Here is a 21,171-nt window from a genome sequence, read left to right on the forward strand (position 1 = left end):
AGCCGAATGCAGAGCTCAGACACAGGTGTAACCGAATGCAGAGCGCAGACACAGGTGTAACCGAATGCAGAGCGCAGACACAGCCGAATGCAGAGCGCAGACACAGGTGTAATTGAATGCAGAGCTCAGACACAGGTGTAACCGAATGCAGAGCGCAGACACAGGTGTAACCGAATGCAGAGCGCAGACACAGCCGAATGCAGAGCGCAGAGACAGCCGAATGCAGAGTGCAGACACAACTGAATGCAGAGCGCAGACACAGCCGAACGCAGAGCGCAGACACAGCCGAATGCAGAGCGCAGACACAGCCGAACGCAGAGCGCAGACACAGGTGTAACCGAATGCAGAGCGCAGACACAGCCGAATGCAGAGCGCAGACACAGGTGTAACCGAATGCAGAGCGCAGACACAGCCGAATGCAGAGCTCAGACACAGGTGTAACCGAATGCAGAGCGCAGACACAGGTGTAACCGAATGCAGAGCGCAGACACAGCCGAATGCAGAGCGCAGACACAGGTGTAACCGAATGCAGAGCGCAGACACAGCCGAATGCAGAGCTCAGACACAGGTGTAACCGAATGCAGAGCGCAGACACAGCCGAATGCAGAGCGCAGACACAGCAGAATGCAGAGCGCAGACACAACCGAATGCAGAGCGCAGACACAACCGAATGCAGAGTGCAGACACAGCCGAATGCAGAGCACAGACACAGCCGAATGCAGAGCGCAGACACAGGCGAATGCAGAGCGCAGACACAGCCGAATGCAGAGCGCAGACACAGGTGTAACTGAATGCAGAGCTCAGACACAGGTGTAACCGAACGCAGAGCGCAGACACAGCCGAATGCAGAGCTCAGACACAGGTGTAACCGAATGCAGAGCGCAGACACAGGTGTAACCGAATGCAGAGCGCAGACACAGCCGAATGCAGAGCGCAGAGACAGCCGAATGCAGAGTGCAGACACAACTGAATGCAGAGCGCAGACACAGCCGAACGCAGAGCGCAGACACAGCCGAATGCAGAGCGCAGACACAGCCGAACGCAGAGCGCAGACACAGGTGTAACCGAATGCAGAGCGCAGACACAGCCGAACGCAGAGCGCAGACACAGCCGAATGCAGAGCGCAGACACAGCCGAATGCAGAGCGCAGACACAGGTGTAACCGAATGCAGAGCTCAGACACAGCCGAATGCAGAGCGCAGACACAGCCGAATGCAGAGCTCAGACACAACCGAATGCAGAGCGCAGACACAGGTGTAACCGAATGCAGAGCGCAGACACAGGTGAAACCGAATGCAGAGCGCAGACACAGCTGAATGCAGAGCGCAGACACAGCCGAATGCAGAGCGCAGACACAGGTGTAACCGAATGCAGAGCGCAGACACAGCCGAATGCAGAGCTCAGACACAGGTGTAACCGAATGCAGAGCTCAGACACAGGTGTAACCGAACGCAGAGCACAGACACAGCCGAATGCAGAGCGCAGACACAGGTGTAACCGAATGCAGAGCTCAGACACAGGTGTAACCGAATGCAGAGCTCAGACACAGCCAAATGCAGAGCGCAGACACAGCCGAATGCAGAGCTCAGACACAACCGAATGCAGAGCGCAGACACAGGCGAATGCAGAGCGCAGACACAGGCGAATGCAGAGCGCAGACACAGGTGTAACCGAATGCAGAGCTCAGACACAGCCGAATGCAGAGCACAGACACAACCGAATGCAGAGCGCAGACACAGGCGAATGCAGAGCGCAGACACAGCCGAATGCAGAGCGCAGACACAGGTGTAACTGAATGCAGAGTGCAGACACAGGCGAATGCAGAGCGCAGACACAGGTGTAACCGAATGCAGAGCGCAGACACAGGCGAATGCAGAGCGCAGACACAGGTGTAACCGAATGCAGAGCGCAGACACAGCCGAATGCACAGCGCAGACACAGGTGTAACTGAATGCAGAGCGCAGACACAGCCGAATGCAGAGCTCAGACACAGGTGTAACCGAATGCAGAGCGCAGAGACAGCCGAATGCAGAGCTCAGACACAGGTGTAACCGAATGCAGAGCGCAGAGACAGCCGAATGCAGAGCTCAGACACAGGTGTAACCGAATGCAGAGCGCAGACACAGGTGTAACCGAATGCAGAGCACAGACACAGGTGTAACCGAATGCAGAGCGCAGACACAGGTGTAACCGAATGCAGAGCACAGACACAGGTGTAACCGAATGCAGAGCGCGGACACAGCCGAATACAGAGCGCAGACACAGCCGAATGCAGAGCTCAGACACAGCCGAATGCAGAGCTCAGACACAGGTGTAACTGAATGCAGAGCGAAGACACAGGTGTAACTGAATGCAGAGCACAGACACAGGTGTAACCGAATGCAGAGCGCAGACACAGCCGAATGCAGAGCTCAGACACAGGTGTAACCGAATGCAGAGCGCAGACACAGGTGTAACCGAATGCAGAGCGCAGACACAGCCGAATGCAGAGCGCAGACATAGCAGAATGCAGAGCGCAGACACAACCGAATGCAGAGCGCAGACACAACCGAATGCAGAGTGCAGACACAGCCGAATGCAGAGCACAGACACAGCCGAATGCAGAGCGCAGACACAGGCGAATGCAGAGCGCAGACACAGCCGAATGCAGAGCGCAGACACAGGTGTAACTGAATGCAGAGCTCAGACACAGGTGTAACCGAACGCAGAGCGCAGACACAGCCGAATGCAGAGCTCAGACACAGGTGTAACCGAATGCAGAGCGCAGACACAGGTGTAACCGAATGCAGAGCGCAGACACAGCCGAATGCAGAGCGCAGAGACAGCCGAATGCAGAGTGCAGACACAACTGAATGCAGAGCGCAGACACAGCCGAACGCAGAGCGCAGACACAGCCGAATGCAGAGCGCAGACACAGCCGAACGCAGAGCGCAGACACAGGTGTAACCGAATGCAGAGCGCAGACACAGCCGAATGCAGAGCGCAGACACAGGTGTAACCGAATGCAGAGCGCAGACACAGCCGAATGCAGAGCTCAGACACAGGTGTAACCGAATGCAGAGCGCAGACACAGGTGTAACCGAATGCAGAGCGCAGACACAGCCGAATGCAGAGCGCAGACACAGGTGTAACCGAATGCAGAGCGCAGACACAGCCGAATGCAGAGCTCAGACACAGGTGTAACCGAATGCAGAGCGCAGACACAGCCGAATGCAGAGCGCAGACACAGCAGAATGCAGAGCGCAGACACAACCGAATGCAGAGCGCAGACACAACCGAATGCAGAGTGCAGACACAGCCGAATGCAGAGCACAGACACAGCCGAATGCAGAGCGCAGACACAGGCGAATGCAGAGCGCAGACACAGCCGAATGCAGAGCGCAGACACAGGTGTAACTGAATGCAGAGCTCAGACACAGGTGTAACCGAACGCAGAGCGCAGACACAGCCGAATGCAGAGCTCAGACACAGGTGTAACCGAATGCAGAGCGCAGACACAGGTGTAACCGAATGCAGAGCGCAGACACAGCCGAATGCAGAGCGCAGACACAGCCGAATGCAGAGCGCAGACACAGGTGTAACCGAATGCAGAGCGCAGACACAGCCGAATGCAGAGTGCAGACACAGGTGTAACCGAATGCAGAGCGCAGACACAGCCGAATGCAGAGCGCAGAGACAGCCGAATGCAGAGTGCAGACACAACTGAATGCAGAGCGCAGACACAGCCGAACGCAGAGCGCAGACACAGCCGAATGCAGAGCGCAGACACAGCCGAACGCAGAGCGCAGACACAGGTGTAACCGAATGCAGAGCGCAGACACAGCCGAACGCAGAGCGCAGACACAGCCGAATGCAGAGCGCAGACACAGCCGAATGCAGAGCGCAGACACAGGTGTAACCGAATGCAGAGCTCAGACACAGCCGAATGCAGAGCGCAGACACAGCCGAATGCAGAGCTCAGACACAACCGAATGCAGAGCGCAGACACAGGTGTAACCGAATGCAGAGCGCAGACACAGGTGTAACCGAATGCAGAGCGCAGACACAGCTGAATGCAGAGCGCAGACACAGCCGAATGCAGAGTGCAGACACAGGTGTAACCGAATGCAGAGCGCAGACACAGCCGAATGCAGAGCTCAGACACAGGTGTAACCGAATGCAGAGCTCAGACACAGGTGTAACCGAACGCAGAGCACAGACACAGCCGAATGCAGAGCGCAGACACAGGTGTAACCGAATGCAGAGCTCAGACACAGGTGTAACCGAATGCAGAGCTCAGACACAGCCAAATGCAGAGCGCAGACACAGCCGAATGCAGAGCTCAGACACAACCGAATGCAGAGCGCAGACACAGGCGAATGCAGAGCGCAGACACAGGCGAATGCAGAGCGCAGACACAGGTGTAACCGAATGCAGAGCTCAGACACAGCCGAATGCAGAGCACAGACACAACCGAATGCAGAGCGCAGACACAGGCGAATGCAGAGCGCAGACACAGCCGAATGCAGAGCGCAGACACAGGTGTAACTGAATGCAGAGCGCAGACACAGCCGAATGCAGAGCGCAGACACAGCCGAATGCAGAGCGCAGACACAGGTGTAACTGAATGCAGAGTGCAGACACAGGCGAATGCAGAGCGCAGACACAGGTGTAACCGAATGCAGAGCGCAGACACAGGCGAATGCAGAGCGCAGACACAGGTGTAACCGAATGCAGAGCGCAGACACAGCCGAATGCAGAGCGCAGACACAGGTGTAACTGAATGCAGAGCGCAGACACAGCCGAATGCAGAGCGCAGACACAGGTGTAACCGAATGCAGAGCGCAGACACAGCCGAATGCAGAGCTCAGACACAGGTGTAACCGAATGCAGAGCGCAGACACAGGTGTAACCGAATGCAGAGCACAGACACAGGTGTAACCGAATGCAGAGCGCGGACACAGCCGAATACAGAGCGCAGACACAGCCGAATGCAGAGCTCAGACACAGCCGAATGCAGAGCTCAGACACAGGTGTAACTGAATGCAGAGCGAAGACACAGGTGTAACCGAATGCAGAGCGCAGACACAGCCGAATGCAGAGCGCAGACACAGCCGAATGCAGAGCTCAGACACAGGTGTAACCGAATGCAGAGCGCAGACATAGCCGAATGCAGAGCGCAGACACAGGTGTAACCGAATGCAGAGCTCAGACACAGCCGAATGCAGAGCTCAGACACAGGTGTAACCGAATGCAGAGCGCAGACACAGGTGTAACCGAATGCACAGCGCAGACACAGCCGAATGCAGAGCGCAGACACAGGTGTAATTGAATGCAGAGCTCAGACACAGGTGTAACCGAATGCAGAGCGCAGACACAGGTGTAACCGAATGCAGAGCGCAGACACAGCCGAATGCAGAGCACAGACACAGGTGTAATCGAATGCAGAGCGCAGACACAGCCGAATGCAGAGTGCAGACACAGCCGAATGCAGAGCACAGACACAACCGAATGCAGAGCGCAGACACAGCCGAATGCAGAGCACAGACACAGCCGAATGCAGAGCGCAGACACAGGTGTAACCGAATGCAGAGCGCAGACACAGCCGAATGCAGAGCTCAGACACAGGTGTAACCGAATGCAGAGCGCAGACACAGGTGTAACCGAATGCAGAGCGCAGACACAGCCGAATGCAGAGCGCAGACACAGGTGTAACCGAATGCAGAGCGCAGACACAGCCGAATGCAGAGCTCAGACACAGGTGTAACCGAATGCAGAGCGCAGACACAGCCGAATGCAGAGCGCAGACACAGCAGAATGCAGAGCGCAGACACAACCGAATGCAGAGCGCAGACACAACCGAATGCAGAGTGCACACACAGCCGAATGCAGAGCACAGACACAGCCGAATGCAGAGCGCAGACACAGGCGAATGCAGAGCGCAGACACAGCCGAATGCAGAGCTCAGACACAGGTGTAACTGAATGCAGAGCTCAGACACAGGTGTAACCGAACACAGAGCGCAGACACAGCCGAATGCAGAGCTGAGACACAGGTGTAACCGAATGCAGAGCGCAGACACAGGTGTAACCGAATGCAGAGCGCAGACACAGCCGAATGCAGAGCGCAGAGACAGCCGAATGCAGAGTGCAGACACAACTGAATGCAGAGCGCAGACACAGCCGAACGCAGAGCGCAGACACAGCCGAATGCAGAGCGCAGACACAGCCGAACGCAGAGCGCAGACACAGGTGTAACCGAATGCAGAGCGCAGACACAGCCGAATGCAGAGCGCAGACACAGGTGTAACCGAATGCAGAGCTCAGACACAGCCGAATGCAGAGCGCAGACACAGCCGAATGCAGAGCTCAGACACAACCGAATGCAGAGCGCAGACACAGGTGTAACCGAATGCAGAGCGCAGACACAGCTGAATGCAGAGCGCAGACACAGCCGAATGCAGAGCTCAGACACAGGTGTAACCGAATGCAGAGCTCAGACACAGGTGTAACCGAACGCAGAGCACAGACACAGCCGAATGCAGAGCTCAGACACAGGTGTAACCGAATGCAGAGCTCAGACACAGGTGTAACCGAACGCAGAGCACAGACACAGCCGAATGCAGAGCGCAGACACAGGTGTAACCGAATGCAGAGCTCAGACACAGGTGTAACCGAATGCAGAGCTCAGACACAGCCAAATGCAGAGCGCAGACACAGCCGAATGCAGAGCTCAGACACAACCGAATGCAGAGCGCAGAGACAGGCGAATGCAGAGCGCAGACACAGGTGTAACCGAATGCAGAGCTCAGACACAGCCGAATGCAGAGCACAGACACAACCGAATGCAGAGCGCAGACACAGGCGAATGCAGAGCTCAGACACAGCCGAATGCAGAGCACAGACACAACCGAATGCAGAGCGCAGACACAGCCGAATGCAGAGCGCAGACACAGGTGTAACTGAATGCAGAGCGCAGACACAGGCGAATGCAGAGCGCAGACACAGGTGTAACCGAATGCAGAGCGCAGACACAGGCGAATGCAGAGCGCAGACACAGGTGTAACCGAATGCAGAGCGCAGACACAGCCGAATGCAGAGCGCAGACACAGGTGTAACTGAATGCAGAGCGCAGACACAGCCGAATGCAGAGCGCAGACACAGGTGTAACCGAATGCAGAGCGCAGACACAGCCGAATGCAGAGCTCAGACACAGGTGTAACCGAATGCAGAGCGCAGACACAGGTGTAACCGAATGCAGAGCACAGACACAGGTGTAACCGAATGCAGAGCGCGGACACAGCCGAATGCAGAGCGCAGACACAGCCGAATGCAGAGCTCAGACACAGCCGAATGCAGAGCTCAGACACAGGTGTAACTGAATGCAGAGCGAAGACACAGGTGTAACTGAATGCAGAGCAGAGACACAGGTGTAACCGAATGCAGAGCGCAGACACAGGTGTAACTGAATGCAGAGCGCAGACACAGCCGAATGCAGAGCGCAGACACAGGTGTAACTGAATGCAGAGCGCAGACACAGGTGTAACCGAATGCAGAGCGCAGACACAACCAAATGCAGAGCGCAGACACAACCGAATGCAGAGCGCAGACACAGCCGAATGCAGAGCGCAGACACAGGTGTAACCGAATGCAGAGCGCAGACACAGCCGAATGCAGAGCTCAGACACAGCCGAATGCAGAGCGCAGACACAGGTGTAATCGAATGCAGAGCGCAGACACAGCCGAATGCAGAGCGCAGACACAGGTGTAACCGAATGCAGAGCTCAGACACAGCCGAATGCAGAGCGCAGACACAGGTGTAACCGAATGCAGAGCGCAGACACAGCCGAATGCAGAGCGCAGACACAGCCGAATGCAGAGCGCAGACACAGGTGTAACCGAATGCAGAGCGCAGACACAGCCGAATGCAGAGCTCAGACACAGGTGTAACCGAATGCAGAGCGCAGACACAACCGAATGCAGAGCGCAGAGACAGCCGAATGCAGAGCGCAGACACAACCGAATGCAGAGCGCACACACAGCCGAATGCAGAGTGCAGACACAACCGAATGCAGAGCGCAGACACAGCCGAACGCAGAGCGCAGACACAGCCGAATGCAGAGCGCAGACACAGCCGAACGCAGAGCGCAGACACAGGTGTAACCGAATGCAGAGTGCAGACACAGCCGAATGCAGAGCGCAGACACAGGTGTAACCGAATGCAGAGCGCAGACACAGCCGAATGCAGAGTGCAGACACAGCCGAATGCAGAGCACAGACACAACCGAATGCAGAGCGCAGACACAGCCGAATGCAGAGCACAGACACAGCCGAATGCAGAGCGCAGACACAGGTGTAACCGAATGCAGAGCGCAGACACAGCCGAATGCAGAGCTCAGACACAGGTGTAACCGAATGCAGAGCGCAGACACAGGTGTAACCGAATGCAGAGCGCAGACACAGCCGAATGCAGAGCGCAGACACAGGTGTAACCGAATGCAGAGCGCAGACACAGCCGAATGCAGAGCTCAGACACAGGTGTAACCGAATGCAGAGCGCAGACACAGCCGAATGCAGAGCGCAGACACAGCAGAATGCAGAGCGCAGACACAACCGAATGCAGAGCGCAGACACAACCGAATGCAGAGTGCACACACAGCCGAATGCAGAGCACAGACACAGCCGAATGCAGAGCGCAGACACAGGCGAATGCAGAGCGCAGACACAGCCGAATGCAGAGCTCAGACACAGGTGTAACTGAATGCAGAGCTCAGACACAGGTGTAACCGAACACAGAGCGCAGACACAGCCGAATGCAGAGCTGAGACACAGGTGTAACCGAATGCAGAGCGCAGACACAGGTGTAACCGAATGCAGAGCGCAGACACAGCCGAATGCAGAGCGCAGAGACAGCCGAATGCAGAGTGCAGACACAACTGAATGCAGAGCGCAGACACAGCCGAACGCAGAGCGCAGACACAGCCGAATGCAGAGCGCAGACACAGCCGAACGCAGAGCGCAGACACAGGTGTAACCGAATGCAGAGCGCAGACACAGCCGAATGCAGAGCGCAGACACAGGTGTAACCGAATGCAGAGCTCAGACACAGCCGAATGCAGAGCGCAGACACAGCCGAATGCAGAGCTCAGACACAACCGAATGCAGAGCGCAGACACAGGTGTAACCGAATGCAGAGCGCAGACACAGCTGAATGCAGAGCGCAGACACAGCCGAATGCAGAGCTCAGACACAGGTGTAACCGAATGCAGAGCTCAGACACAGGTGTAACCGAACGCAGAGCACAGACACAGCCGAATGCAGAGCTCAGACACAGGTGTAACCGAATGCAGAGCTCAGACACAGGTGTAACCGAACGCAGAGCACAGACACAGCCGAATGCAGAGCGCAGACACAGGTGTAACCGAATGCAGAGCTCAGACACAGGTGTAACCGAATGCAGAGCTCAGACACAGCCAAATGCAGAGCGCAGACACAGCCGAATGCAGAGCTCAGACACAACCGAATGCAGAGCGCAGAGACAGGCGAATGCAGAGCGCAGACACAGGTGTAACCGAATGCAGAGCTCAGACACAGCCGAATGCAGAGCACAGACACAACCGAATGCAGAGCGCAGACACAGGCGAATGCAGAGCTCAGACACAGCCGAATGCAGAGCACAGACACAACCGAATGCAGAGCGCAGACACAGCCGAATGCAGAGCGCAGACACAGGTGTAACTGAATGCAGAGCGCAGACACAGGCGAATGCAGAGCGCAGACACAGGTGTAACCGAATGCAGAGCGCAGACACAGGCGAATGCAGAGCGCAGACACAGGTGTAACCGAATGCAGAGCGCAGACACAGCCGAATGCAGAGCGCAGACACAGGTGTAACTGAATGCAGAGCGCAGACACAGCCGAATGCAGAGCGCAGACACAGGTGTAACCGAATGCAGAGCGCAGACACAGCCGAATGCAGAGCTCAGACACAGGTGTAACCGAATGCAGAGCGCAGACACAGGTGTAACCGAATGCAGAGCACAGACACAGGTGTAACCGAATGCAGAGCGCGGACACAGCCGAATGCAGAGCGCAGACACAGCCGAATGCAGAGCTCAGACACAGCCGAATGCAGAGCTCAGACACAGGTGTAACTGAATGCAGAGCGAAGACACAGGTGTAACTGAATGCAGAGCAGAGACACAGGTGTAACCGAATGCAGAGCGCAGACACAGGTGTAACTGAATGCAGAGCGCAGACACAGCCGAATGCAGAGCGCAGACACAGGTGTAACTGAATGCAGAGCGCAGACACAGGTGTAACCGAATGCAGAGCGCAGACACAACCAAATGCAGAGCGCAGACACAACCGAATGCAGAGCGCAGACACAGCCGAATGCAGAGCGCAGACACAGGTGTAACCGAATGCAGAGCGCAGACACAGCCGAATGCAGAGCTCAGACACAGCCGAATGCAGAGCGCAGACACAGGTGTAATCGAATGCAGAGCGCAGACACAGCCGAATGCAGAGCGCAGACACAGGTGTAACCGAATGCAGAGCTCAGACACAGCCGAATGCAGAGCGCAGACACAGGTGTAACCGAATGCAGAGCGCAGACACAGCCGAATGCAGAGCGCAGACACAGCCGAATGCAGAGCGCAGACACAGGTGTAACCGAATGCAGAGCGCAGACACAGCCGAATGCAGAGCTCAGACACAGGTGTAACCGAATGCAGAGCGCAGACACAACCGAATGCAGAGCGCAGAGACAGCCGAATGCAGAGCGCAGACACAACCGAATGCAGAGCGCACACACAGCCGAATGCAGAGTGCAGACACAACCGAATGCAGAGCGCAGACACAGCCGAACGCAGAGCGCAGACACAGCCGAATGCAGAGCGCAGACACAGCCGAACGCAGAGCGCAGACACAGGTGTAACCGAATGCAGAGTGCAGACACAGCCGAATGCAGAGCGCAGACACAGGTGTAACCGAATGCAGAGCGCAGAAACAGCCGAATGCAGAGCGCAGACACAGCCGAATGCAAAGCGCAGACACAGCCGAATGCAGAGCGCAGACACAGCCGAATGCAGAGCGCAGACACAGCCGAATGCAGAGCGCAGACACAGGTGTAACCGAATGCAGAGCTCAGACACAGCTGAATGCAGAGCGCAGACACAGCCGAATGCAGAGCGCAGACACAGGTGTAACCGAATGCAGAGCGCAGACACAGCCGAATGCAGAGCGCAGACACAACCGAATGCAGAGCGCAGACACAGGTGTAACCGAATGCAGAGCTCAGACACAGCCGAATGCAGAGCGCAGACACAGCCGAATGCAGAGCTCAGACACAGCCGAATGCAGAGCGCAGACACAGGTGTAACCGAATGCAGAGCGCAGACACAACCGAATGCAGAGCGCAGACACAGGTGTAACCGAATGCAGAGCGCAGACACAGCCGAATGCAGAGCGCAGACACAGGTGTAACCGAATGCAGAGCGCAGACACAGGTGTAACCGAATGCAGAGCTCAGACACAGCCGAATGCAGAGCGCAGACACAGCCGAATGCAGAGCGCAGACACAGGTGAAACCGAATGCAGAGCTCAGACACAGGTGTAACCGAACGCAGAGCACAGACACAGCCGAATGCAGAGCGCAGACACAGCCGAATGCAGAGCGCAGACACAGGTGTAACCGAATGCAGAGCGCAGACACAGCCGAATGCAGAGCGCAGACACAGGTGTAACCGAATGCAGAGCACAGACACAGGTGTAACCGAATGCAGAGCGCGGACACAGCCGAATGCAGAGCGCAGACACAGCCGAATGCAGAGCTCAGACACAGCCGAATGCAGAGCTCAGACACAGGTGTAACTGAATGCAGAGCGAAGACACAGGTGTAACTGAATGCAGAGCACAGACACAGGTGTAACCGAATGCAGAGCGCAGACACAGCCGAATGCAGAGCGCAGACACAGGTGTAACTGAATGCAGAGCGCAGACACAGGTGTAACCGAATGCAGAGCGCAGACACAACCGAATGCAGAGCGCAGACACAGCCGAATGCAGAGCGCAGACACAGGTGTAACCGAATGCAGAGCGCAGACACAGCCGAATGCAGAGCTCAGACACAGCCGAATGCAGAGCGCAGACACAGGTGTAATCGAATGCAGAGCGCAGACACAGCCGAATGCAGAGCGCAGACACAGGTGTAACCGAATGCAGAGCGCAGACACAGTCGAATGCAGAGCGCAGACACAGGTGTAACCGAATGCAGAGCGCAGACACAGCCGAATGCAGAGCTCAGACACAGGTGTAACCGAATGCAGAGCGCAGACACAACCGAATGCACAGCGCAGAGACAGCCGAATGCAGAGCGCAGACACAACCGAATGCAGAGCGCACACACAGCCGAATGCAGAGTGCAGACACAACCGAATGCAGAGCGCAGACACAGCCGAACGCAGAGCGCAGACACAGCCGAATGCAGAGCGCAGACACAGCCGAACGCAGAGCGCAGACACAGGTGTAACCGAATGCAGAGTGCAGACACAGCCGAATGCAGAGCGCAGACACAGGTGTAACCGAATGCAGAGCGCAGACACAGCCGAATGCAGAGCGCAGACACAGCCGAATGCAAAGCGCAGACACAGCCGAATGCAGAGCGCAGACACAGCCGAATGCAGAGCGCAGACACAGGTGTAACCGAATGCAGAGCTCAGACACAGCCGAATGCAGAGCGCAGACACAGCCGAATGCAGAGCGCAGACACAGGTGTAACCGAATGCAGAGCGCAGACACAGCCGAATGCAGAGCGCAGACACAACCGAATGCAGAGCGCAGACACAGGTGTAACCGAATGCAGAGCTCAGACACAGCCGAATGCAGAGCGCAGACACAGCCGAATTCAGAGCGCAGACACAGGTGTAACCGAATGCAGAGCGCAGACACAGCCGAATGCAGAGCGCAGACACAGGTGTAACCGAATGCAGAGCGCAGACACAGCCGAATGCAGAGCGCAGACACAGGTGTAACCGAATGCAGAGCTCAGACACAACCGAATGCAGAGCGCAGACACAGCCGAATGCAGAGCGCAGACACAGGTGTAACCGAATGCAGAGCGCAGACACAGCCGAATGCAGAGCTCAGACACAACCGAATGCAGAGCTCAGACACAGGTGTAACCGAATGCAGAGCGCAGACACAGCCGAATGCAGAGCGCAGACACAGGTGTAACCGAATGCAGAGCTCAGACACAACCGAATGCAGAGCTCAGACACAGCCGAATGCAGAGCGCAGACACAGGTGTAACCGAATGCAGAGCGCAGACACAACCGAATGCAGAGCGCAGACACAGGTGTAACCGAATGCAGATCTCAGACACAGCCGAATGCAGAGCGCAGACACAGGTGTAACCGAATGCAGAGCGCAGACACAGCCGAATGCAGAGCGCAGACACAGGTGTAACCGAATGCAGAGCTCAGACACAGCCGAATGCAGAGCGCAGACACAGCCGAATGCAGAGCGCAGACACAGGTGTATCCGAATGCAGAGCTCAGACACAGCCGAATGCAGAGCGCAGACACAGCCGAATGCAGAGCGCAGACACAGGTGTAACCGAATGCAGAGCTCAGACACAGGTGTAACCGAATGCAGAGCTCAGACACAGCCGAATGCAGAGCGCAGACACAGGTGTAACCGAATGCAGAGCTCAGACACAGGTGTAACCAAATGCAGAGCGCAGACACAGCCGAATGCAGAGCGCAGACACAGGTGTAACCGAATGCAGAGCTCAGACACAGCCGAATGCAGAGCGCAGACACAGGTGTAACCGAATGCAGAGCTCAGACACAACCGAATGCAGAGCTCAGACACAGCCGAATGCAGAGCGCAGACACAGGTGTAACCGAATGCAGAGCGCAGACACAACCGAATGCAGAGCGCAGACACAGGTGTAACCGAATGCAGAGCGCAGACACAGCCGAATGCAGAGCGCAGACACAGGTGTAACCGAATGCAGAGCGCAGACACAGGTGTAACCGAATGCAGAGCTCAGACACAGCCGAATGCAGAGCGCAGACACAGCCGAATGCAGAGCGCAGACACAGGTGTAACCGAATGCAGAGCGCAGACACAGCCGAATGCAGAGCGCAGACACAGGTGTAACCGAATGCAGAGCTCAGACACAGCCGAATGCAGAGCGCAGACACAGCCGAATGCAGAGCGCAGACACAGGTGTAACCGAATGCAGAGCGCAGACACAGCCGAATGCAGAGCGCAGACACAGCTGAATGCAGAGCTCAGACACAACCGAATGCAGAGCGCAGACACAGCCGAATGCAGAGCGCAGACACAGGTGTAACTGAATGCAGAGCGCAGACACAGCCGAATGCAGAGCGCAGACACAGGTGTTACCGAATGCAGAGCTCAGACACAGGTGTAACCGAATGCAGAGCGCAGACACAGCCGAATGCAGAGCGCAGACACAGGTGTAACCGAATGCAGAGCGCAGACACAGCCGAATGCAGAGCGCAGACACAGGTGTAACCGAATGCAGAGCGCAGACACAACCGAATGCAGAGCTCAGACACAGGTGTAACCGAATGCAGAGCGCAGACACAACCGAATGCAGAGCGCAGACACAGGTGTAACTGAATGCAGAGCGCAGACACAGCCTAATGCAGAGCGCAGACACAGCCGAATGCAGAGCTCAGACACAGGTGTAACCGAATGCAGAGCACAGACACAGCCGAATGCAGAGCTCAGACACAGCCGAATGCAGAGCGCAGACACAGGTGTATTCGAATGCAGAGCACAGACACAGGTGTAACCGAATGCAGAGCGCAGACACAGGTGTAACCATTCCTGGGGTTCGGGAGAGGCCCCAACCTGTCCGCGCCTCCTGCAGGCCCCATTCGCCCACCTGCAGGTGTGAGCTCTGCAGTACTGTGCCTGTCAGCCGCGCAGGGCTCCCGCAGGGCTCAGAGGGAAGCACTTCGCTGGGGGGTAAAGGAGCCCCATCTCCCTGGTCTTCCTCTATCCCCCACCCCCAGGGGTGCAGACATCGAGCGGACGTGGGCACTGCTGTTACATCTCGGGCAGGACGAGGGTGCAGGCTGTGCAGCGGTGTGCAGGGCTGAGGCTCCTCCCCTCGTTCTGAGACAGCTGCCCCAGCCCCAGTGCCCGGCTCTGCCCGGCTGGGGCCCCAGGCTCTCTGCTACGCTGTGTTGTCCTTGGGGCTGGGATTTTCCTCTTGGTGAGGCTGCAGGGCGCTGGGTGTTTCCACCGCACCAGAGCCTGGCTGGAGTGTTGGCTCCCTCGCCTGCCTGGCAGCCCAGGGCCGGACTGGCAGGGGGCAGTGCCCACCCACAGGAACCGGACCTAGATATTAAGGCCCAGGACAGTTTATCTGCCTGGGATGGTCAAAGCACTGAGAGTGACTCAACCTCTCCTGAGTGTGGGCTGCCGCAGAGAGCCCCCAGGTGTGCTGGACCCGGGGGCGGTTTGTGGGCCTCACCCAGCTCTGCGCACACACTGCAGAGCGGCCTCGCCTCCGGTTGAGCTCTGAGACGCACCAGCAGACGGGCGGAGGGGCAGGGAGTGCAGGCGTGTGGAAGCGGCACTCAGCAGGAGAGAAGCCGCCCAGCCCAGTTAGTTGGGTGTTAGTCATTGGCTCCTGTCTCAGGATGTCCATAGTCTGTACCGAGCCAGCGCCTCTCCTCCAAGGCCCTTGCTTAGTTCTACAGACAAACCTTTGCACCAGCTATGCCCAGGCATTGCTTCATGCACCCCTGAAATGCAGCCACCTCTGGGGTGTGAAGCAGGGTGTTCAACAGGTGAAAGAGCTGGGGTTTAGGGCAGTGGGTCGGAACCTGGCCAGGAGAGCCCCACCCCCCATGCACGCCCCTGCCCCGTGCGGGCCTTGGCCAGGGCTGCCGGAGGGAGAGCTGCCCCTCCCGAACAGGATGGCTCCTGCAGCATGGCCTGGCACTGGGTGCTCCCCCGTGGGCTCGGCTGTCCTGGCCGGGGGTGGGGCGCCCCAGGGACCCGCGCCCCAGGAAGGCCGTACCTGAGACGTCGCAGGTGCGGATGCTGGACAGTGCGCTCTCCGCTTGGCGAAGCTTCTCCTTAATTTCTCCATTCTCCTCCTCCACCTTCTGCCGCGTCTCTTCCGTTCTTGTGAACTCGGCCTCCAGCTGTCGCAGCTGCTCCTGGGTGCTGTTCCTCTCCTGACCCGTCTGCTCCAGCTGCTCCCGGGCCTGCTCCAGGTCCCGCCTGGCCTGCTCCAGGTCCCTGGTCGTCTGTGCCAGGCTTGCCCCCGTGGCGCTGACTTGCTGGGAGAAGCGGATGCTCTCTGCCTCATGCGCACGGGTCACTTGCTGGAGGTGCTGGGAGACCTGCCAGTCTGCAGGGGACAGACAGCGGGAGCCTTGGCCTGATGCAGGGACGTGCATACTGGCCCGAGCCGATGCAGGGCTGGGGGCGGCTGGGCTGGGCTGGGCTGGGCTGGGCTGGGCTGGTCCCCCTGGGGAGCAGGCCCCTCCCAACCATGGAGCGAACAGCCCGTCATGCCAGCACCTCCAGCAGCAGTGACGGAGACTCAGGAGCACTGGGCAGAGACTGTTCAAACAGCTGCAAGCCAAGCAGGTGCACAGCTGGCGAGCACGCGCCGACCCCGCAGCGATGGGGTGCTGGGTGCCAGCCAGCGAGAGGCCAAGCAGAGCCCCCTGCAGGCCCCCAGGCCAGGCCAGGCCAGCCAACGCCAGCCCCACGGCCTTCCCTGGCACTGCCCGGGGACCCGCACAGCCTGTTGCCAAGCAGAGCTGGGAAAGCCTGACGTAGTGCCAGCCCCACCTGGTGTGCTCCAGCCACGGGCCACAGGCGTGTGCCGGGCAGGCGGCCGTTAGAGGCCTAGTGACAGGGCCCCAGCCCTCCCCCCATGAGCCCACCCCCCAGAGAAGGCCTCCGTGACCGGGCTCCCCCAGCCTCCCTTGTGACAAGCCCCCCGCCTGCCCCATCCCCCTGGCAACAGGGCCCCTGACTGCCCCAGGAGAGTGGGACCCATGTTGGTGCTGGGGCGGTTTTCTGACCTCCTTTGCTTAGGTTCACACACACACACCCGTGTCAGCCGGACCTGCCCCTCCCCATTACTGCCCAGACCCCCTGTGCCCCATTGTTCCCCTGTGGGACTCTTGCAGCTCCCTCCCTCTCCCCCGGCTGGGCGTTTCGCCCTTGCCTGCCCCCCATGGGTGCCCTACTTACAGCGAACCCCGAGGCCAACGGTGGAGGCCAGAAGAACGAGGCAGGCGCCCAGCAGGCTGAGGGGCAGGTACCACACGCTCCACCAGGGCTCTGCAAGAGAGAACCAGCTGCATTCCTGGGGTGTGGGGGGGCCCTGGGCACCGGACACCCACCCCTCAGACCAGCTCCCCCCAGGCAGCCAGCAAACGGGTCTCGGCCCCCCCGGGGCAGTGGGAGCCTGGGGAGAGCTGCAGAGACGTGACCTGTGCTTAGGCTGCTGGGCTCCTGTTCCCCCACAGTGTGTGGCTGTCAGCCTGGAGAGGAGGGCACCAGATCCCTGCCTGTGTGTGCGGTGGGGCACACCTCCAGGCTCTGCCCCAGGGTGCAGCACCTCCTCCCTCACCCCGCCTCACTGCCCCACTCAGCGCCCAGCGCCAGGGACACCCACCCAGGGTGCGGCACCTCCTCCCTCACCGCACCTCACTGCCCCACTCAGCGCCCAGCGCCAGGGACACCCACCCAGGGTGCGGCACCTCCTCCCGCACCCCGCCTCACTGCCCCACTCAGCGCCCAGCGCCAGGGACACCCACCCAGGGTGCGGCACCTCCTCCCGCACCCCACCTCACTGCCCCACTCAGCGCCCAGCGCCAGGGACACCCACCCAGGGTGCGGCACCTCCTCCCTCACCCCACCTCACTGCCCCACTCAGCGCCCAGCGCCAGGGACACCCACCCAGGGTGCGGCACCTCCTCCCTCACCGCACCTCACTGCCCCACTCAGCGCCCAGCGCCAGGGACACCCACCCAGGGTGCGGCACCTCCTCCCTCACCCCACCTCACTGCCCCACTCAGCGCCCAGCGCCAGGGACACCCACCCAGGGTGCGGCACCTCCTCCCGCACCCCACCTCACTGCCCCACTCAGCGCCCAGCGCCAGGGACACCCACCCAGGGTGCGGCACCTCCTCCCTCACCCCGCCTCACTGCCCCACTCAGCGCCCAGCGCCAGGGACACCCACCCAGGGTGCGGCACCTCCTCCCGCACCCCACCTCACTGCCCCACTCAGCGCCCAGCACCAGGGACACCCACCCAGGGTGCGGCACCTCCTCCCTCACCCCACCTCACTGCCCCACTCAGCGCCCAGCGCCAGGGACACCCACCCAGGGTGCGGCACCTCCTCCCTCACCCCACCTCACTGCCCCACTCAGCGCCCAGCGCCACCCAGCGCCAGGGACACCCACCCAGGGTGCGGCACCTCCTCCCTCACCCCGCCTCACTGTCCCACTCAGCGCCCAGCGCCAGGGACACCCACCCAGGGTGCGGCACCTCCTCCCGCACCCCACCACACTGCCCCACTCAGCGCCCAGCGCCACCCAGCGCCAGGGACACCCACCCAGGGTGCGGCACCTCCTCCCGCACCCCACCTCACTGCCCCACTCAGCGCCCAGCACCAGGGACACCCACCCAGGGTGCGGCACCTCCTCCCGCACCCCACCTCACTGCCCCACTCAGCGCCCAGCACCAGGGACACCCACCCAGGGTGCGGCACCTCCTCCCTCACCGCACCTCACTGCCCCACTCAGCGCCCAGCGCCACCCAGCGCCAGGGACACCCACCCAGGGTGTGGCACCTCCTCCCTCACCCCACCTCACTGCCCCACTCAGCGCCCAGCACCAGGGACACCCACCCAGGGTGCGGCACCTCCTCCCGCACCCCACCTCACTGCCCCACTCAGCGCCCAGCGCCACCCAGCGCCAGGGACACCCACCCAGGGTGCGGCACCTCCTCCCTCACCCCACCTCACTGCCTCACTCAGTGCCCAGCACCAGGGACACCCACCCAGGGTGCGGCACCTCCTCCCTCACCGCACCTCACTGCCCCACTCAGCGCCCAGCGCCACCCAGCGCCAGGGACACCCACCCAGGGTGCGGCACCTCCTCCCTCACCCCGCCTCACTGCCCCACTCAGCGCCCAGCGCCAGGGACACCCACCCAGGGTGCGGCACCTCCTCCCTCACCCCGCCTCACTGCCCCACTCAGCGCCCAGCGCCAGGGACACCCACCCAGGGTGCGGCACCTCCTCCCGCACCCCGCCTCACTGCCCCACTCAGCGCCCAGCGCCAGGGACACCCACCCAGGGTGCGGCACCTCCTCCCGCACCCCACCTCACTGCCCCACTCAGCGCCCAGCGCCAGGGACACCCACCCAGGGTGCGGCACCTCCTCCCTCACCCCGCCTCACTGCCCCACTCAGCGCCCAGCGCCAGGGACACCCACCCAGGGTGCGGCACCTCCTCCCGCACCCCACCTCACTGCCCCACTCAGCGCCCAGCACCAGGGACACCCACCCAGGGTGCGGCACCTCCTCCCTCACCCCACCTCACTGCCCCACTCAGCGCCCAGCGCCAGGGACACCCACCCAGGGTGCGGCACCTCCTCCCTCACCCCACCTCACTGCCCCACTCAGCGCCCAGCGCCACCCAGCGCCAGGGACACCCACCCAGGGTGCGGCACCTCCTCCCTCACCCCGCCTCACTGTCCCACTCAGCGCCCAGCGCCAGGGACACCCACCCAGGGTGCGGCACCTCCTCCCGCACCCCACCACACTGCCCCACTCAGCGCCCAGCGCCACCCAGCGCCAGGGACACCCACCCAGGGTGCGGCACCTCCTCCCGCACCCCACCTCACTGCCCCACTCAGCGCCCAGCACCAGGGACACCCACCCAGGGTGCGGCACCTCCTCCCGCACCCCACCTCACTGCCCCACTCAGCGCCCAGCACCAGGGACACCCACCCAGGGTGCGGCACCTCCTCCCTCACCGCACCTCACTGCCCCACTCAGCGCCCAGCGCCACCCAGCGCCAGGGACACCCACCCAGGGTGTGGCACCTCCTCCCTCACCCCACCTCACTGCCCCACTCAGCGCCCAGCACCAGGGACACCCACCCAGGGTGCGGCACCTCCTCCCGCACCCCACCTCACTGCCCCACTCAGCGCCCAGCGCCACCCAGCGCCAGGGACACCCACCCAGGGTGCGGCACCTCCTCCCTCACCCCACCTCACTGCCTCACTCAGTGCCCAGCACCAGGGACACCCACCCAGGGTGCGGCACCTCCTCCCTCACCGCACCTCACTGCCCCACTCAGCGCCCAGCGCCACCCAGCGCCAGGGACACCCACCCAGGGTGCGGCACCTCCTCCCTCACCCCGCCTCACTGCCCCACTCAGCGCCCAGCGCCAGGGACACCCACCCAGGGTGCGGCACCTCCTCCCGCACCCCACCTCACTGCCCCACTCAGCGCCCAGCACCAGGGACACCCACCCAGGGTGCGGCACCTCCTCCCGCACCCCACCTCACTGCCCCACTCAGCGCCCAGCGCCACCCAGCGCCAGGGACACCCACCCAGGGTGCGGCACCTCCTCCCGCACCCCACCTCACTGCCCCACTCAGCGCCCAGCGCCACCCAGCGCCAGGGACACCCACCCAGGGTGCGGCACCTCCTCCCGCACCCCACCTCACTGCCCCACTCAGCGCCCAGCACCAGGGACACCCACCCAGGGTGCTGCACCTCCTCCCGCACCCCGCCTCACTGCCCCACTCAGCGCCCAGCGCCAGGGACACCCACCCAGGGTGCGGCACCTCCTCCCGCACCCCACCTCACTGCCCCACTCAGCGCCCAGCACCAGGGACACCCACCCAGGGTGCGGCACCTCCTCCCTCACCCCACCTCACTGCCCCACTCAGCGCCCAGCGCCAGGGACACCCACCCAGGGTGCGGCACCTCCTCCCGCACCGCACCTCACTGCCCCACTCAGCGCCCAGCGCCACCCAGCGCCAGGGACACCCACCCAGGGTGCGGCACCTCCTCCCTCACCCCACCTCACTGCCCCACTCAGCGCCCAGCGCCAGGGACACCCACCCAGGGTGCAGCACCTCCTCCCTCACCCCGCCTCACT

The 21,171-nt window shown here is 60.7% G+C and overlaps 1 protein-coding gene across 2 annotated transcripts in view; it reads right to left on the reverse strand.

The window, feature by feature from the left end:
- Nucleotides 1–21,171, reverse strand: part of CD72 (CD72 molecule) — a 50,098-nt gene that overhangs the window by 16,601 nt on the left and 12,326 nt on the right. For both annotated transcript variants that reach the window (XM_074995905.1, XM_074995906.1), the window contains exons 3-4: nt 17,241–17,330; nt 16,048–16,383 (exon numbers count right to left, since the gene is read on the reverse strand). In XM_074995905.1, the coding sequence (XP_074852006.1) occupies nt 16,048–16,383; nt 17,241–17,330 (426 nt within the window). The remainder of the gene's footprint in view (nt 1–16,047; nt 16,384–17,240; nt 17,331–21,171) is intronic.

Source organism: Carettochelys insculpta, chromosome 5, assembly GCF_033958435.1.
Source record: "Carettochelys insculpta isolate YL-2023 chromosome 5, ASM3395843v1, whole genome shotgun sequence".
Classification (NCBI taxonomy): Eukaryota; Metazoa; Chordata; order Testudines; family Carettochelyidae; genus Carettochelys; species Carettochelys insculpta.